This window comes from Apostichopus japonicus, chromosome 3 (assembly GCF_037975245.1).
Source record: "Apostichopus japonicus isolate 1M-3 chromosome 3, ASM3797524v1, whole genome shotgun sequence".
Taxonomy (NCBI): domain Eukaryota; kingdom Metazoa; phylum Echinodermata; class Holothuroidea; order Aspidochirotida; family Stichopodidae; genus Apostichopus; species Apostichopus japonicus.
In genome coordinates, this window is record NC_092563.1 from 28,604,415 (window position 1) to 28,622,105 (window position 17,691).

The 17,691-nt window shown below is 36.3% G+C and overlaps 1 protein-coding gene across 1 annotated transcript in view; it reads left to right on the forward strand.

Moving 5' to 3' along the window:
• LOC139965736 (SHC SH2 domain-binding protein 1-like) overlaps positions 1–12,544 on the forward strand; it is a 33,667-nt gene extending 21,123 nt beyond the window's left edge. The window contains exons 8-10 of the mRNA XM_071968403.1: positions 5,496–5,734; positions 9,014–9,121; positions 9,345–12,544. Of these exons, the coding sequence (XP_071824504.1) occupies positions 5,496–5,734; positions 9,014–9,121; positions 9,345–9,641 (644 nt within the window). The 3' untranslated portion in view covers positions 9,642–12,544. The remainder of the gene's footprint in view (positions 1–5,495; positions 5,735–9,013; positions 9,122–9,344) is intronic.
• The last annotated feature ends 5,147 nt before the right edge of the window (positions 12,545–17,691 follow it).

Below are 17,691 nucleotides of genomic sequence, written 5' to 3' on the forward strand. Positions count from 1 at the left end.
ATCTTTGGAACATTTGAAGTATTTAGCATGATCCAATCTTATGTTTGATTTTGGCTTGAGCACTTGTCAAAACTAACAGCCAGCAGACCTGGTACCTGTCTGTTGTAAAATTTGTGGTATTTCAAAGTAACCACTGAGAGCTTAGTTAATGTTTGTTGGGTAAATATAAACATCGACGACGCTGTTTAATCAATCGCACAATTGCCCTTGTTTGTAGTTTATAAAACGTGGTAGAGGGGTGGGTGTAGACAGAATCTAAAATGTATTCCAATTTACAGCATTTTTTAAATTAATTTTAAAAAATGTCACATGTGGTTATCATCTCCAGAATTTTATTGTTATTATAAATATTGTGAGTGAAACTACAACTTGTTGTAAACCCAAATAAAACTTCAACATTTACCCTATTCTGCTTCGTAACTAAATTGTAGCTTTAAATTCAAATATTTAATTTATTAAAATCTTAGCATGCACAGAGAGACAACATCCCCGTTTTGCCCCTCTTTAAGTCAAACAAAGCTACTGTAAACTCTGCCTTTCTGACAAAAATCTGGTACAAAATAATGATCACCAAAAGTCAATGTAGTGAGAAAACTCGAAAGAAAATGCTTAGCTCAAATCAAGTACTGTAGTTCTTTTTCTTCTGAATGATGGATTGGAAAGGAAGATGTATGTATGTATTTTAGATCCTCCTGCAAGCAGGAACTCGCGAAGAAGCCATCATTGGCTTATCAAAGCCGCAAGCTGACCGAAGTCAGTCTCTTAGATTCATATTTTAACGTACATGATTATGAATTGTCAACAACTCTGTATCTGGACGACATACATTAATCTTGGAGTGACTCAAACTCGGGACATTATGATTGAAAGGCACCAGCGTTAAGCATTGAGCTAACACTCCCTGATAAGATAAAGTGGGTAGTGCCCCAGCAGTGGGGGGGGGGGCACAGTGCTAAACTGTTCCAGTCATGTACTAAACACCGCCGCACGTCTCGTTACTAGAACTCGGAAGTATGATCACATTACCCCCTACCATGATCGAACTCCACTGGCTCGCGATACGTGAACAAATCAACTACAAACTACTTCTGATGGTGTTCAAATGTATGCACAATGTAGGACCAAGCTACCTCACCAACTTGTTTCAGCTCCGACCATCCTCCACACGCTCACTTCGCTCTAATTCATCACTGATGTTACTCATCCCTAGAGTAAAAACACAGACTTATGGCTTGAGAATGTTCGTATCCAGTGCACCGTGCCTGTGGAACTCACTTCCAGAACATATTAATATGTGCAATACTGTGAACGGTTTCAAATCAGCTCTCAAAACGTATCTCTTCACCAAAGCATATATGTTATAATTGTTATTATTTTGTTAACCGCTACGAGAATTATTTCAAAGTTTGTTTGGCGCTATATAAAAATTATGTATTATTATGATATTATGATTATTATTATTATTATGTAGATTAAGTAGATAGGAAAGTACATATGTAGAGGTGGAGACAGGTAAGTATGATCACATTGTGAATCCCACAAATCCAGTATATTTTGGGGGTTTTGGAAAACTTTAGGGAGCTCGGAAAGAATAGTTCACCAGAAAAATCGAGGCTGAAAATTAACCACGAACTGGTTTCCTGCCATGCAGTCTTGTACAGAGTGAATGTTAATTCTGGCAGTCTGTTTGAAGGAGGTCAGTGACTGATAAAATAATTTGAGAGTACAGACTTGTTTTTGCTCTCTTTATCTTATCTAAGTACCACGTTCTATTACAGCCAGTATTAAACATCATGTGTGTAACTCCCGTCAGTCGCTGCCAGATAATCCCTTACAGGGATTTAGTACCTAAAGTCTGTTTATCATCAGATAAATCTTTTACAAAACACAAAATTTGTTGAAAGGGTAAAAGATGTTGGATAAGCTGCCCAGTTCTGATGAGACTGGAGATCAATAACCTTTGGAGAATTGTTAAACGGGGTCTAAGCAGTCAATGACCTGGGAACAGAATTAAATCTCGTCCAGGGCTCGCAACAATCATATCTAAAAATGTTATCTCTCTGTAGAAAAAGTTTACAGATTGCCTGAGAAGAAGATCCTTCAAAAAGCCGACAGACTTATTTCAGACATTTTACGAAAGTTAACAAAAGAAAATGAGTAGTTTTTGTTGCTGCATTAGTTGTACACAAAATAGTTTTTTTTTTCCCCCCTTCAATTTCTTGATTCTGTCTGGGTTGCATTCAATGAATCTAGGGTTGTGATTCCTGTTAACAGAGACAGCAGCTTTTGCCTGGCACCAACCCTTCCCCTTCCCCTCCCCACCCCTCTTGTCTGGGTGGTGCAGTTGGAATAGATCTCAGGACTTGACATCTTTAGGTTTGTTAGATTTGAATCATGATCTAGCCAATAATTTCTCTGCATATTTCCATTTGCCAAAAAAAGAAAGAAAAAGAATCCTCTAATTTATAGCAATTGTCATAGGTAGATAAGAAGCTTGTTATTTCATTTCATTTATTTGTTTCTTCACAATATAAATACAGAGAAGTTATTTGCTCTCTTTCTCTCTCCCTGTCACTCTATTGATTATAAATATCTCTTCTTCCCATCCCTCCCCCCCCCTCCTCTTCTCCTGTGTATTGCTTCTCAGCATTCTGGTGGTGAAAAGATTGTCCAAGAAATTTCTAAAACAATATTATGCATACTATTCAGAGCTCCCCATCAGTACTTACTATTGCTTTGTGGGAAGATCGTTGTTAGATGTGTATGCAGGAGGTTGGACATCTTTCTTCCAAGTGTACACAAAGTTAAGATCTCTCTGTTTGAGGTTTTAATAGCAGGGTCATTCCATATCAAATCACCAAATTTTGGAGTATGTTGTAGTTTGACATCTTTTAAAATTTCCCAAATTTATTGCATGATTGGACCACCATTAAATAAGCATATTCTGAAAATTTCAGTTGCATTGCTTCAAAATTGGCCAATTTATCATACTTTGAAATTCTGCAATTTGTTGCCATTTTGGCATTTTCTTGATTTTTGTGAGGTCTCATTTCTCAGCAATTAAACATCCTACAACCTTTTTATTACAGATGCCTATAGACTCTATCCCATAGAACAGGAATATAACAAATTAGGCTACAAAAACATTGTCTTGTGGAGTTAGGTCAACTTAAAGGTGTCAAAATAATAAATTTTTGTATTTTTCACAAAAATGTGTGCTATTTTTAACGATAAATTGCTCCGAAACCATTGCTTCAGTGTACTTGATTCTTTCAGAGGTTATTATGTCTAGTACAAATAATACAAAATAATAATTGCAATGCTTTCCTATAATATATTTGCAAGTTGTGCAACTCTAAAGTTGCTATTTCATGCTGCAATTCAGCATGAGGAAGGGGTTTTGATGTCAATTTTTTACCAAAGTAACATGTTTGAGCTGTCAGGGTTTCATACTTTAATTATTGAAGACTAAAACCCTGACAGCTTTAACCTGGTCAGAGTGCATTTAGAATAAGAAACAATTGAATATGCTTCGGAAGTTTGTTTTTTGAAATTCATCAGCAAACAGGTATTGAGACTTTATATTCTATATTTTGTGGTGCAGAAATGGTTATTTATGACTCTACCAGACTATTTCTTATCACATAAGAGAGATTTTAATCTAAAGATTAAGCTAACCTTTTCAATATTGATAGAGAGATCAGACAAGAGAGAAATTTAAGATACCGCCCAGGTTTATATTTGACAAGGTTGATAAATGTGCTGGTTGTTTAAGTACAGTTTGTACAGATAAGGCCAAATAAAAACTCATATTTCTGTGAAAGAAATTATGATGGTACTTAAAACAAGGGCAGTGATTGTAATAATGCAGAATTCTTCTTTCAGTGAGGAGGGTCAAATTACTTTTAGCCTCAGCTCAATTTCATAAGCACCACTTGATAGTAAAAGTGGCCTCCATTGTTCAATGGACTTTATCCATAAACCTACTAGGATTATCAGTTTTGTTTGATGAAAATATGTAATAACAGAAAACCCAAATTCAAGGAAGGATAAGGTTTTTGTTTTTAACAAAGTATAACTGTACCATGTGTCAGGTATATGCTCAATGCGAAAAGTGCAGATCACGGTCTTTAATAAAGGTCGCAGAATTTGTAAAGTTTTGTCATGGAATTAGTATGGCAAAGTCATGACAAGGGTGTGTAGGAACTAACTCTGTATAACTTAGGCTACTGTTCAAAAATATTGACAACTTATAGTAATCATTCATCGGATATTAATTTTACCAAAAACAAACAAAAAAGTGGTTTGATGTAGATTTTAATATACCTGGCACAGGCAAAAGGAAGAATTTACATATTAAGAGGAAAGACTATTTTTGATGCATTTGATTGAATTGTAATGTAAAATTTGCTGGTTGCATTTTATAATGAAAATAACAAATTTAATATATTTTAGTCCATATGAGTGCCAATGATACATTGGAGACAGGTATTAGTATCAAAAGCCAGACAAATTTGGTGATTAATTTGCATTCAATGTTTCAGCATATTCAGTCTCGCTTTACAAAAACCTTTTCTTCAATTGTATGTGTACATAGCAACTAACACTGGTAAGGGTGGGACTCCACACTGTTGAGTAACTTATTATGTGTTGGCAGTCATCCATGTTGAAGACATACCATTTGAGATGCGTGGCAAAGGTATATGAATAGAGCTGTATATACACTACAGTGCGTTGTTAACCATGTTTTCAAGTAGTGTAATAATGGAACAATGTCTCCGGCCGAATCTGTTTACCAGCTGTTGAAAAGCATCCTAATCATTCCAGTGCCCTTCAAAGTAATTATGTAAATTTGTGAACGACCAACACTTTGGCTGAGAAAAGGAAGCCTTTATAGCTTAAAGGAGCCCAGAGATAAATACTGTAGTTGGCTATGTGTGACCCAACCTAGAGCTGGGTGCCATTATAGTTGCATAGCAACAGAATAGTGATAGCTGGTGCCATTAGTAGCATAACAACAAAATAGTGCTATATTTACTGTAGTATGTCCCATTGGGGGGGGGGGGAGGAGGGGGAAAAAAGGAGAAGGAAGAGGGTGATGATGATATAAAAGGGGATATTAAAGGGGATGTATCTACAAGATTCAAGTAGATCAGGTGATAGAATAAGGTTCTGACACTTTTTGCTACTACTGCCTGTTTGACATGGCTAGCCCACACTTTTAAAGTTTTAAAACCTGGGACTGCCACAAACTCTTTTCACTGGTCACTTTAACCTTTTGTCTGTGTCAAATGTTTTAAAGCAGAAATTTGCATTGACGCTCAATCAATAGTACTTACATTTGACATGTGTGTTTCCGCTATAAAAGAAAATTGCTGTTTGAGCCCCCCTAAAGTTATGATAGCAACCCTTGACTTCTTGTATTGATATGAGTGTGAATTTCACAATTCAAAAGTAACTGAGCAAATGCATGTGTCCCTTTTGTCGTGACTCAGGTCTTGGTAATCCAGAAGATACCATCATATCATGCCGTGGATTGATGGATGCCTTGGATTTATCAGGGAGCAGTGTGTCTTTCCAGAACATCAAGTTTTATGATGAGCAGTGCAGTTGGCTTCTGTCAAGCTCCAACAGCAAATCTTTTGAGGCTATCAACTGTATCTTCGAAGGAGGAGGCGTTCAACTCTACGGGAACGGAGAGATGAAACTGGAGGAGTGTGAAATATTTGGAGCTGTACGTACTAGTTGGATATCTTATTATCCTTGAATCATAATATCCAATATTATCTCTATTGAGTGATTGCATTAGAAATATTCGGGGCTTACCGGAAAGGCAGTAAAATTAAGGGCATGACATATTTAGGATGTTGGTGGTGTCCAACTTGTGGTTTGTCAAGATGAAATTTTTTGGCTTCCTGACATTCTTTCATACCAACATTCGGATCAAAGGATGACGAAGGTTTACTCAATCCTCCCCCAGCCCAGTTGGTGATAATTCTGCTAGTAGGCCTATTCCTAGGTGTGAAATCGGTTTGGCCCTTTTGGGGTCAGTCAGATTTGCCTTTTGAAAGATCCCCTGTTCGTTGTGACAAGAGATGAAGGAGGCAGATTGCATTGTTTACATTTATCAACATGAAAAAGCATATTAGTTATGAATATCATGAATGTGTACTTGAATATTATGTAACACATGAATATGCATCTAATGGAGTACTTACATGAATGTGCATATAAGTTATGTAATACATGAATATGTATATTTATTTTGGGGGTGACTGTAATAGATACAAGATTCATAAACGTAAGTCAAAGTTGCCCTTAGCTGCAGCTGACTAGGTTTGGGTCCAACTCTACTGGAAAGATCCTAATTTAGCAGATACTATACAGTACTTCAGCAAATTCCTTGCTAATTTTCCATAAATTGCCTATAATTTTCTTCTATGTAACCACTGGGTGACCTATACTGTACATACATACATACATACATACTGTGTATACTCCAGGTTTATTAATTGGAATGTATGATTACACCACAATGAATACCATTACATTTCAATGAACATACCAAGGATATCATGTATCCTCATCACAGGATATTGCTCTAATTTTAGTTCTTCTTATATTAAATAATCTGCATATTTTGAAATGAATATAGGAATGTCTCCCTGCAAACCCTTCTGCTATACATCATTCCACACACTATTCTATCTTCATCTTTCCCATCCTCCTCCTCCTCCTCCTCCTCCTCCTCCTCCTCCTCCTCCTCCTCCTCCTCCTCCTCCTCCTCCTCCTCCTCCTCCTCCTCCTCCTCCTCCCCCTCCTCCTCCTCACAGATACATTTCATTTCCTATGACTCATTATCTCTGGATTTGTTACATCACCATCTTCAAATCATAAACAGCTTGCTTTCGGTTTCCTTTCAAAACATCCTGTTCATTTTTCTTTCTATCTGCTCTGACACACAGAGGTGTCTCCCACAGGAATAGTTTATTTACTGTCAAGATAACACAGGCCCACTAAAGTACACAGAAAGGTGACAGGAACCAAACAATAACAGTACACACCAGCTACACTACCAACACTCAGCACTCCTTAGCACACAGCAGCATGAAATGGTCCATGCAGCAGTATTATGCTATAAACATTCTCTCGCTTTCTCTGTCTTAATTTACTGCACATGCCATCTGAAGAATGCAAGTTATGCCTCTTACTATGTCATGATAATAAATTTGTGGCATAGTTGAAAGCATCCTCCAGCTTCCAGAGATTGTAAGATGAAGACCGCATTCATTACAATCAATATCCAGTTTGACGTCACCATCGCTGCCTCGGCAGGCCGAGAGTGTACTTCACTAGATATTGATCCTAATGCATGCAGAGGGCTGGTGTAAATTGGATCCCACACTAGGGATATTATTCCATGGATTGTCAGTTTGATCACACTTTAATATCGGTAGCTTTCAAATGTTGGCAGTATTCATCACAAATACGCTAGTCACAGATAATGGTCACTAAAAATTAAGATTTCAACATCTATTTTACCGCAGCCCTAGTAACATTCTTCCTCTCTGTAAGACTTTAATTGTTTTTTTACAAAACTCCTCGATATCCGGGAGTAACTTGGAACGGTCTGAACCTCCAAGAGAGTGCCTTTGAAATCTTTCAAAAACTATTAACTTTGCTCAATTGTGGGGGAGAGTATTGAAGAGATTTTCAGAAACTGCATCAACAAACCTATAGTTTTCCTTAGATCTGTCTTTGTAACATACTACTGAATCTTCTGTGTTGTAGCTGATAATTTCTTGTCAAGCTTTAGAGAGACAAGTAATTGCAGACTTTCGTATCAGCATGGACCAAGTTTGGAATGTAATTGCAATATCTTATCTTCATCAATGCATTGGTCCTAACATCATAAATATTTAAGAATATGTGTGATGTGTGTTGAAATAATTTGTATACAGATTATATACTTTAAATATGTTTGTTTCATATGTAGAACTTTTTAAAAAATTTTATGTTTTTATATTATATTATATTTATAGTTTTTAAATATAATAAGTTGTAATATATTATTCTAATGATTTATTATATAATAATATTATATAATACTAATATATAATAATAATAAAATAATAATTTGTTTTAATATAAATCTGTAATTAATTGCCACTGTAAAAATCAGATGTTGGCAACTTTGTCACATAACACAACAGTATGATTGTTGTGTTAATTACCTTTTGCATTAAAAGAGGAACGGGGGGGGGGTGTGAGGTCTCAACCATACACTTACTATTGTAAAAACAAACTTTGTGATACAATCAAGCTTAACACTAAAGAAAGGGAGAATAGGGGGGAGGGGGGGGGGCTCTTAAAACCTTATACCTGTGTATTGGTATTAAAGACCCACAGACAAGGAGTATCTACTGTATATTCAAGTTCAACTAATGACATTTTAAACCTCTTGGACTTTTTCATGATGCAATTCTGCAAAACTGCAAAGATGTATCACATTTTTTCTTTAATCAGGAAACAGAGTATTTTTGATAAGAGATGAAGATCAGAGCTTTAAAAATAAATGCTGTATCATTAAAGGCATTGAAGACTCGCCCCAAACCCTGTGCGGCCATCTGAAAAAGTTAACATTCTGTTGCTTGCAAGTGACGTTTTGTTTGTGTTGCTACAAAATGCAGACAGTAATGAAACGTGGTACCTTGTTATCTTTAGCTGGACCTGAGATGTCCAGCGCTGTATCGTTTGTACACTGTGCTGTGGGTATTGACTGCAGCTGTATGTACTGACTGTACACTAGTGTCTAATTACCGACGGTAGCAAGCTGTGTGTGTATTTTCTGGGATGGATTGTGGTGTCTAACACTTCTGTAACACCTCATTCGAAACTAGTTTAACGGCATTAGACAATTTTGCGCGAGTCTTCACATCCTTTAAACTAACTCTCTAAATTTACAAGCTATCAAGATGATTGTTTTTTTTTCTGTATCCCTTCCCTTCCTCAGCTGGCATATGGTGTCTGCATCTTAAGTGGTTCTAGGGCAACCCTGAAGAATTGTAACATCCATAATAATGGAAGCAATACAGGAGAGGACTGTGGTATCCTGATAGAGGTAAGCATACAGGGACTTACAAGGCAGTCAGTATCATTTGAAGTGTTACTTCTGTCACCAATAAACATGGTTGTACATAACAGTATTTTATCAGAAATGTACTGGAAACTCACCTTTATCTTGCATGACCTGCTTCCTTTAGTACATGTGCTCACTTAATGACTTAACGATTCACTAATTAATATCGTTTGCTTAATCTTGCCCAATTTTCCTCATTTGTTAGGTCGACACAAGGGACCACATGGACTCGACCCTGGTTGACATCACAGGGAACAGAATACATCACAACCAGGGACCGGGGTTACTGATGGTGGATTCTGAGGAGGGCCAAAAGATATACCGAGACAGACATCTCAAGGATCTAGAAGCTATAACCAACTTCAAGGGCGCCCTCAACGATAATTCCTTCCAGAGTAATGTCGGAGGGGATTTTAAGCACAGCGTCAAACTGACCGAGCAAGATGAGAAAGCCAGCGAGATGGAGGAGAAGGATGTGTCTCCTCAAGTCACGGTCGAATAATTTGTGGGAAATGAAGCGGTTCTTGGCGGATCACATGATAATTCTATAAGAATGGCATTGTCTCAGCAGGTTTCAATAGTTTGTACTGTCTAGATATGCATATCATACATGTAGAAATATTTGTGCGGCTATTATTATAGTAAGCAAAAAAATGGAAGGGAGCAATGTTCAAAGCCTTCGTGTGGTGTTTTCAGTTTTTTTCGCATCTGTGGTAATGGGGGGGTGTCAGTAATATTATGAATAATTCACACTACAATCAGCAAAGACGTTGAGTCTGACAGGAAGGTTAGAGGATCTGCTAAGTTCACGTAGAAAGGTTAACCAGTTTCCTTCTTGGTTTGCAAATGTGATACTCCATTTTATGTTTACGGCTTACAAACTTTCCACTAGACTGTTAGATTCTGTTTCAGGAAACACCAAGCGATAAATGATTTTAATGTTTCATATGGAGTTAATAGACTCGTATCGCCGCTATAAGGAAGTATTTCAATTCTTGCACTCTTCATTTTCATAAACAACCCACATAAAGTACTTTAGTGAGTTCATTTGGACTTGGGTCTGCCTTAATATAAACAGATTTCGTCATTATTTGAATAAATTATCAATGAGGGATGTTCAGCCACGCCCTAACTCAACAGAGGGGTACAGTCATACCGGTCCTATATAGTTCCGCAACACTTGACAAGCTGCAGTCTCTGAAATGACTGAGAATTTCTTATGATATATCTCTGCTGGACATTTCTGGGCATCCCAAATAACTAGCACATTTTAACAATGACATTTTGACCACTATCCGTTTGGCAACGTAACCATTCCGGTCGACAAACCAATCAGAATGCTACTCTGATGTATTTTCAATCGGGTCAGCTAAACTGAGTCTAAGCTTTTGAGCGTCAGTAGAATCCAAATTGGAATGAACTGGACTGATACCTACAATTCTTACTTGCTCACAAGTGGTACATACAATTTCATTTTTGAAATTGTTGAAGATGTGATCTTTTGAAACATATTTTTACAACCAGCACACAGATTTGAGATACGTTCCAAAACTGTACAAAATCTTTGGAGATCTGTCAATAGCATATATATGATGTGCATTAAGATCCTGAGCCTGATAAAGAGATACAGAGCTGTTAGGACCCAGAGCAACATTTACTTGTGGCTCCGTTACCATGGATATGACAGGCCCCTCTCTAGAAACGCTGAAGATCACCATACTTTTGTAGGCAGGTTAGATCCTTAATAATTTTGAGAGGAAAATAATTCAAACCAAGCTTAAATCAAATTGAAAAATCATGTCTAAAAATCAGAGGAAATGTCATAAATTCAATGTATTTGTCAGACTGTCTTCCTGACAATAATTCACTCAGAAAACCCAAATTTTTTTGGGGAAACCCTAAACCCACCTCCTCCTACTATTGATGTGCAGGATTACTTCTTGTATTCAGCATATTGTATTCATCAAGTTAAAAGTTTGTCCCAACATGGAAATCACCATGTGTCAACATCTGCCAAAGTATTATCCATACTTCATTTAAATATGAAAGTGTCATTAGACTTGATTATGTCACCAGGTCAAAGCACTACTTGTGTATTAAGGAATGAGAATCTTCTGGAAATATAATCAAAACATCATTTTACGACTAGCAATAGAAGTGAAAGTGTTTTTTCTTCCCGGTATGTTGCATCATTCAGTATTATCTGGGTTTAGAAATAGCTTACTAGGTTTTTTTCATTTCCGTTCATTTCCAGCAATAGTTTATCCAGCTTATGACCTGCCAGCAATCCTATCTAAGAATATGTCAGTGCACTTTCATGAAAGACTGTTTTTTTTTATATTTCCCCGGTAATGAGCTGCTCTCTAATGCTAGTAGTTATTAGTAGTGTTTCTACCTGATATTAAGTTGAGCAGAATAGAGACGAAAATGAAAAAGATTGTGCTTTAATTGATCGTTCTTTCATTCTGCGATTTGTTAATATGTAAGTGACTCACCTGAATATGTTACCAAGCACTGACTACAGACACTCAGATATTAAAGTGAGAATGCATTTGTCTTGTACAATGAAGTCCTCTGTAATTCTTGCCTGTGTAACACTGATTCTGCAGTTTCTATCACTAGTGTCTCAGCTGCACTTACATGATGCAGTCCTTTCAAAATGCAATATTTGCTCTCATGAATGTCATAAAGAAAACAAGGCTTTGTTTTTGTAATATTATTACTTGCTCACTGCTAACATGACTTGAAATGAACTTTGTTGTGACAACATTAGAAATGATAAATTAAATGGAAAGAAAAGAAGAAAAAAAAGAAAAAAACAAATAATAGAGGTTCCCAAATCATTCCAAATGTTAGATTTTATCTAACTCTTGGGGCGGATCCACTTCACATTTCAGAAAGCAATGGAAAATTTGCTAGTATGCAATTATACAGCAAGCAGTTAATATATATGAAGTCTCCATAGAGACACAGTGATGACAATTATTAATGTGGTGTTTTTGTATGGAAGGATATGAAGTACAGCATTATCAATACATACACGCATATTTCATGAGTAGTTCTGACAGTAAGGGCTAGAAATAAGGCACTTATGTCAGAAGGCTAAATATAGCTTATTTCTAATAACAATAAGGCTTAAGTGTAGGAAAATAACAATTGCCTTTTAATATTTCCTTCCTGTAAAATAATTTGGAAATGATTATTGCCTTGGTTTATATGAGTATAAGGTACAAAATCTAAACAAAATTGAAACTGCGGACACTCTTTGTTACCCACAATTTGTATGTAATGCATTGTTATTATTTTTTTCAATTGTAATCCTTTGCAAAGTTTGCCTTCTTTTGTTATGCTATCTTACAGAGGGATATGAAGTACAGTATTATAAATACATACATGAATATCTCATGGGTAGCTCTGACATTGAGGGATAAATAAAGTTCTCATGTCAGAAGGCTAAATATAGCTTATTTCTAATAACAATAAGGCTTAGTGTAGGAAAATAACAATTGCATTTAAATATTTCCCTCCTGTCAAATAAATTTGAAAATGGTCATTGCCTTGGTTTATATGAGTATAAGGTACAAAATCTAAAAAAAAATTAAATTGCAGAACTCTTTGTTACCCACAAATTGTATGTAATGCATTGTTATTATTTTTTTCAATTGTAATCCTTTGCAAAGTTTGCCTTCTTTTGTTATGCTATCTTACAGAGGGATATGAAGTACAGCATTATAAATACATACATGAATATCTCATGAGTAGCTCTGACAGTGAGGGATAAATAAAGTTCTCATGTCAGAAGGCTAAATATAGCTTATTTCTTACAATAATAAGGACAATAATATCAATTGCCTTTTAATATTTCCCTCTTGTAAATAAATTTGGAAATTGGATTATTGCCTTAGTTTATATGAGTATAAAGGATCAAAATTTAAACTATTATTAAACTGCAGAAACTCTTTGTTTCCCAAAATGTTTATGTAATGCATTGTTATTATTTTTTCATCATTTTTAATTCCTTGAAAGTTTTTCCCTGATTTTTTCCATCCTGTTTCAATCTCGTGATAAAGTGAAAGTAATATACTATGTTTTAAGGTACCAGATCTTCCTTTCACAATCAATTACAGAACAACTAAGTTGAAGCAATTTTCAATACCGAATATAGCCGAAATACAACACTCTTCCATGCATAGTTGTCACCTATGTATTTATACGTCAAGCGAATGGAAAGTTTCTCGTCCATATAATTCAGTAGCAATATATCATCATTATTAAACAACTAACAGGCAATATTTGTTCGGTATATCTCTGTTAATATATACAGTTTTATTGTTTTTTCTCTCACACGGTAACCTTGGTGAAGGTATTAATTATTACTCATATTCCGTTGAAGTATTTAGACGCCTGGTAGACTGGTCTCTCTTATTTCAGTTATAGCAATAAAAATGCAGTGTGGAATCATGAATGTAATTGAGAAGTGACACATGTTATGCAAATAATAAATTATTGTAAAGAATAGGCTCATCTTAGTTCTTTTTAGATTTTGAATTGGAAATTTTTTTATTTTGATATTTAATATGAATAAATTGTTCCAATATCCATCTTATAGATAAAGATTTATTAAAAGATGGAACATGTTGGTTTTGTGCTAGATTTGTTTAGGGTAGCTATTATTTGTTTCCTTTCATGCAGAAGTCCTTACCACGACTTAACTCTTCATTAAAAGGAGAAACAATCCCAGACAACTAACAGAACAATTATTCCATTTGGGAGTTACCACAGATTTGATGTTCTTTCTTAAATAGGACTGAAGACTTGGCCAAGTCTAAGTATATACTCATCATTGAGCCACATATGTTTGAAGTTTTAGCAGTGTTCTTTTGTGTATTACATCGCTTTTTGGTAACAGAAATGCAGTTTGCAGATACTGAATCCAAACTCTATTAGAGCTCTTATCATGACCACATACCACATAATGGTTTTACCTTGAAAATATGAACTCATCTGAAGAAGTCTACAAAAATTCCTCAGCATATGTAGTAAACTACAACTGACCTAATTTGCAAATTCCAAATGATTGAAATATGTGAAAACTATTAATTAAACTGCATGCATATTGCATATTTGTTGAGCAACTAGACAGAATTGAGATGGAGAGGTTGGGGGATACTTCATGCTGTTACTGAACATTTTATACTAATTTTTTACAAAGCAAATGGTCTGGAATGGAGCATGCTTTAATAATTTGTTCTAGGTTACTAATGAGATCCCAAAAAAAAGCTACTTTAAATTTAAGCTACAAATTGAGTTCTTGTCTTTTTTGTAAATGATGTAAGTTAATATCTTCTGCAACCTTCTAATATTTGAGTTTACAATCAATCTTCATGTCACTATACAGGAGTCCTTGTAAGGACTCAACCTCTTGTTGAAATCTAATCGTTCAAGTCACAAGTAAAGTGGTGTAAACGCTACCTAGAGTCAAGTGGAGTACAATAGACTATTAAACCCAAGTCTTGAGTCAGAAGGTACTCAATGGAATCAAATGAGGTCAATAACTGTTGACTATAGATAACCTAAGCACAATTTGTGACTGTATGGAGGATGAGGGGAGAGAGGGGAGGGGGATGCGTGGGTGGGTATGAGAGGAAATGAGTAATGTAAACTTCCTAACGGAGAGCTTGTTGAATTTATGTTTATTCCTAGCCTCAGAGATGCCTATGTAACCTCATCTTTGCAGTAAAACATGATGGATAAGACTGAAGATAATGTCTTCTTTGATATTCGTATATATTGTGATACAAGGAAGTCAAAGATGCTTCCTTGATGCAACTAATACATGTATAACAGTTAAAGGTTCACTCTGAAATAATCAGCCATGTGTAGAAACTGTCAAAATTTACCAAAATGCAGAATACGATCATCATGGTTGGACTTATGACAGTCTGAGGGCGGGTATAAATCCTTTCATATTTGATGTGATGATATGACTCTGGTGTGTTAAAGTCAGGTCAAGGGTGTAGATATATATATATATATATATATATATATACAGTGGCGTAGGAAGGTATTTTTGAGTGGGGGGCTGAAGACTGATGGCCTGCCTGGGGGAGGGGTCTAAGGGGAGGGGGTGTCCCCCTCCCCTTTGGATTTTTTTGCATTTCCAGGTAGCCTCAGATGCAATTTGGTGTAATATAGCACACTTCAACACCCACTCCATTTTGTAAACTTAATTTTGTATTTTCACCAGGCCTTAGATGCAATTTGGTGCTCCAAATGAGATTTTTTTCTCATTTGGATATGAAAAAGGGGTTTTCTGACTTGCGAAGCGACGGGGCGGAATGATACTTCCGCCCCTCCACATTTTTCACTGGGGGGGCTGGCCCCCCCAGCCCCCTGGTTCCTACGCCCTTGTATATATATGTATATATATAAACCTACTGGCTTACTCTCATACTACTGTGTGCATTACATGTGCCTTTATACAATTAAGACACTACAAACAACAAACAGGGATGTCATTAGAACCAAACCGGCCGTCATAGTCATGTTTAGTTTGCTGAAGATCATGCTGGAGGAAAAGGACATCCACAAGAGCAGAAAGGTGGGGGAGGGCCAAGTATCCCCCAACTGATTTTGGTAGTGGTATGAAGCTTAATGGACATGCTGAAGGCTGATCAAAGACTTTTTGGAATAAATGGTGCGACTGTGGGGTTGCCTTCTGGTGCTGCCTTGTAGGTGTGGATACAGTGGTGGATATTGGGGTCCTCAACTAGAAAAAAAAATCAAAGTTTTGACATCGAACAGTGCGTTCTGAGGCATATAAGGGCTATCAATTTCATCTATTTAGGTGCCCAATACAAGGATGTGCTAGTAAACACTATAATATATTGAAAACCATCCCTGGTGGAACATTTACCCCCAACTGATGATGGAGGTGGGGGTGGCGTGATGGGGGGGGGGACCATCCTTACCATTCTATGTGCACACCACTGATAAGACATGATCAATTGGCTGTTTCAGTAGCATTTCAGATTTGTATTTATCGTACAGCGGCACCAGTATCTTTCGTAGATTAATTCCAACCACTTCTGTTGTTAATGTACCATTGTGCTATTATCCCACCCTGGAGCTCAAACCATCAACTATCTGATAAAAACAAATATGTCCATGTCTCGTCCTATTGACTATTTCTTTCCATTTTTATTTCTTTGTCTCACCAGGGTCGTACTATCTGACAAACAGATAATATGTGACTAGTAATGTCTGTCCTTGTAGCAGCGTCATTCGCCTATTGTATAGCTGCTCTCTCTCATATATATTGGATATGTCTGGCTGCATTATGAATATTCATAGAGTATGTCTGGCTGCATTATGAATATTCATATAGCATACAGTACTTACTACATGTTTATCCAGCCGTCTGCATAAACATGTCGGTGAACATCTGTTGATATTGATAAAGTGATGTGATAAAGGTTGTATTAAATGTTTCCTGATTATTTTATTGGTGTTTATCATTGTTTACATTGCTATAGATTCACAAGAACAATGTATTCCCCAAATCATTCAGTCACATTGTTGAATTAATATTGGTGACTGTTTTTCATTTCTTCTGGCATATTTGAAGGGCTCGTACTGAGGATATTAACATGAATTTGAGTATTTTCATCATCTCTAAGGCTGCACTCAGCAATTAAGGCAGCCCCCCGCCCCCCTGCCCCTTTCCCACAGCAAAGGTACAAGACATCACACCTGGAAATTTTCTATAACTTATCCTTATATGTTTAGACTACAATGATATAATCAATATTTAGCAAACCATTATTTCCATGTTAACCAGTTCTTCTTCTTGAATGTTAAATATTGCACTAATCACGTGGGTGAGCACTCTACCACCCCCACTACATGGCCGCCACTACACATGTCCCTTATCCCCTTGTGAAAACCTGAAGTTACAGCTGGCCATATTTCCATTACTTATGTTGTCACTTATACACCCTTTTCTCTTATCTTTCTCTTTTTAGTTTTTCTCTAAATTATTCATAAATTAAAAACTCTTTAGAACCTGTATTTTCTTGGTTCACTTGATTATAACTTACTTGAACTTGAACTGTTATATAAAGATTATCAGCTTGAACAGGATTCAAAGCAGTGACTTAACCTCAGGATTATTGAAAGCAAATGTACTCTACCAAGTAGAGAGTGAGCTAGCCAGCCATTATAGTTGGTTGCTATACTTATATAACCATTTATTTACTGGTGGTGCCATTCAAAATCACGATACTTGTTTTCCATTGAACCAGGCATCTGATCCCATCAGTTTCCTTGGATACAACCTGGAAATTAGCAGGGGAAAGAGATTTCAGAGCAATATGGCCAGGCTTTATATAGCCAATACTAGCCATTTATTTTGCACCAAAAAAAAACCCAACAGACTAGGGCCAATTTATTCTCTGTTCATTTTAAATTCAATGACAGATTCCCAGTTATTCCCCTGTTGTAATATTTTGTAGATGGAGCATAATTTGACTGGGCTGTCCATAATTGCATTT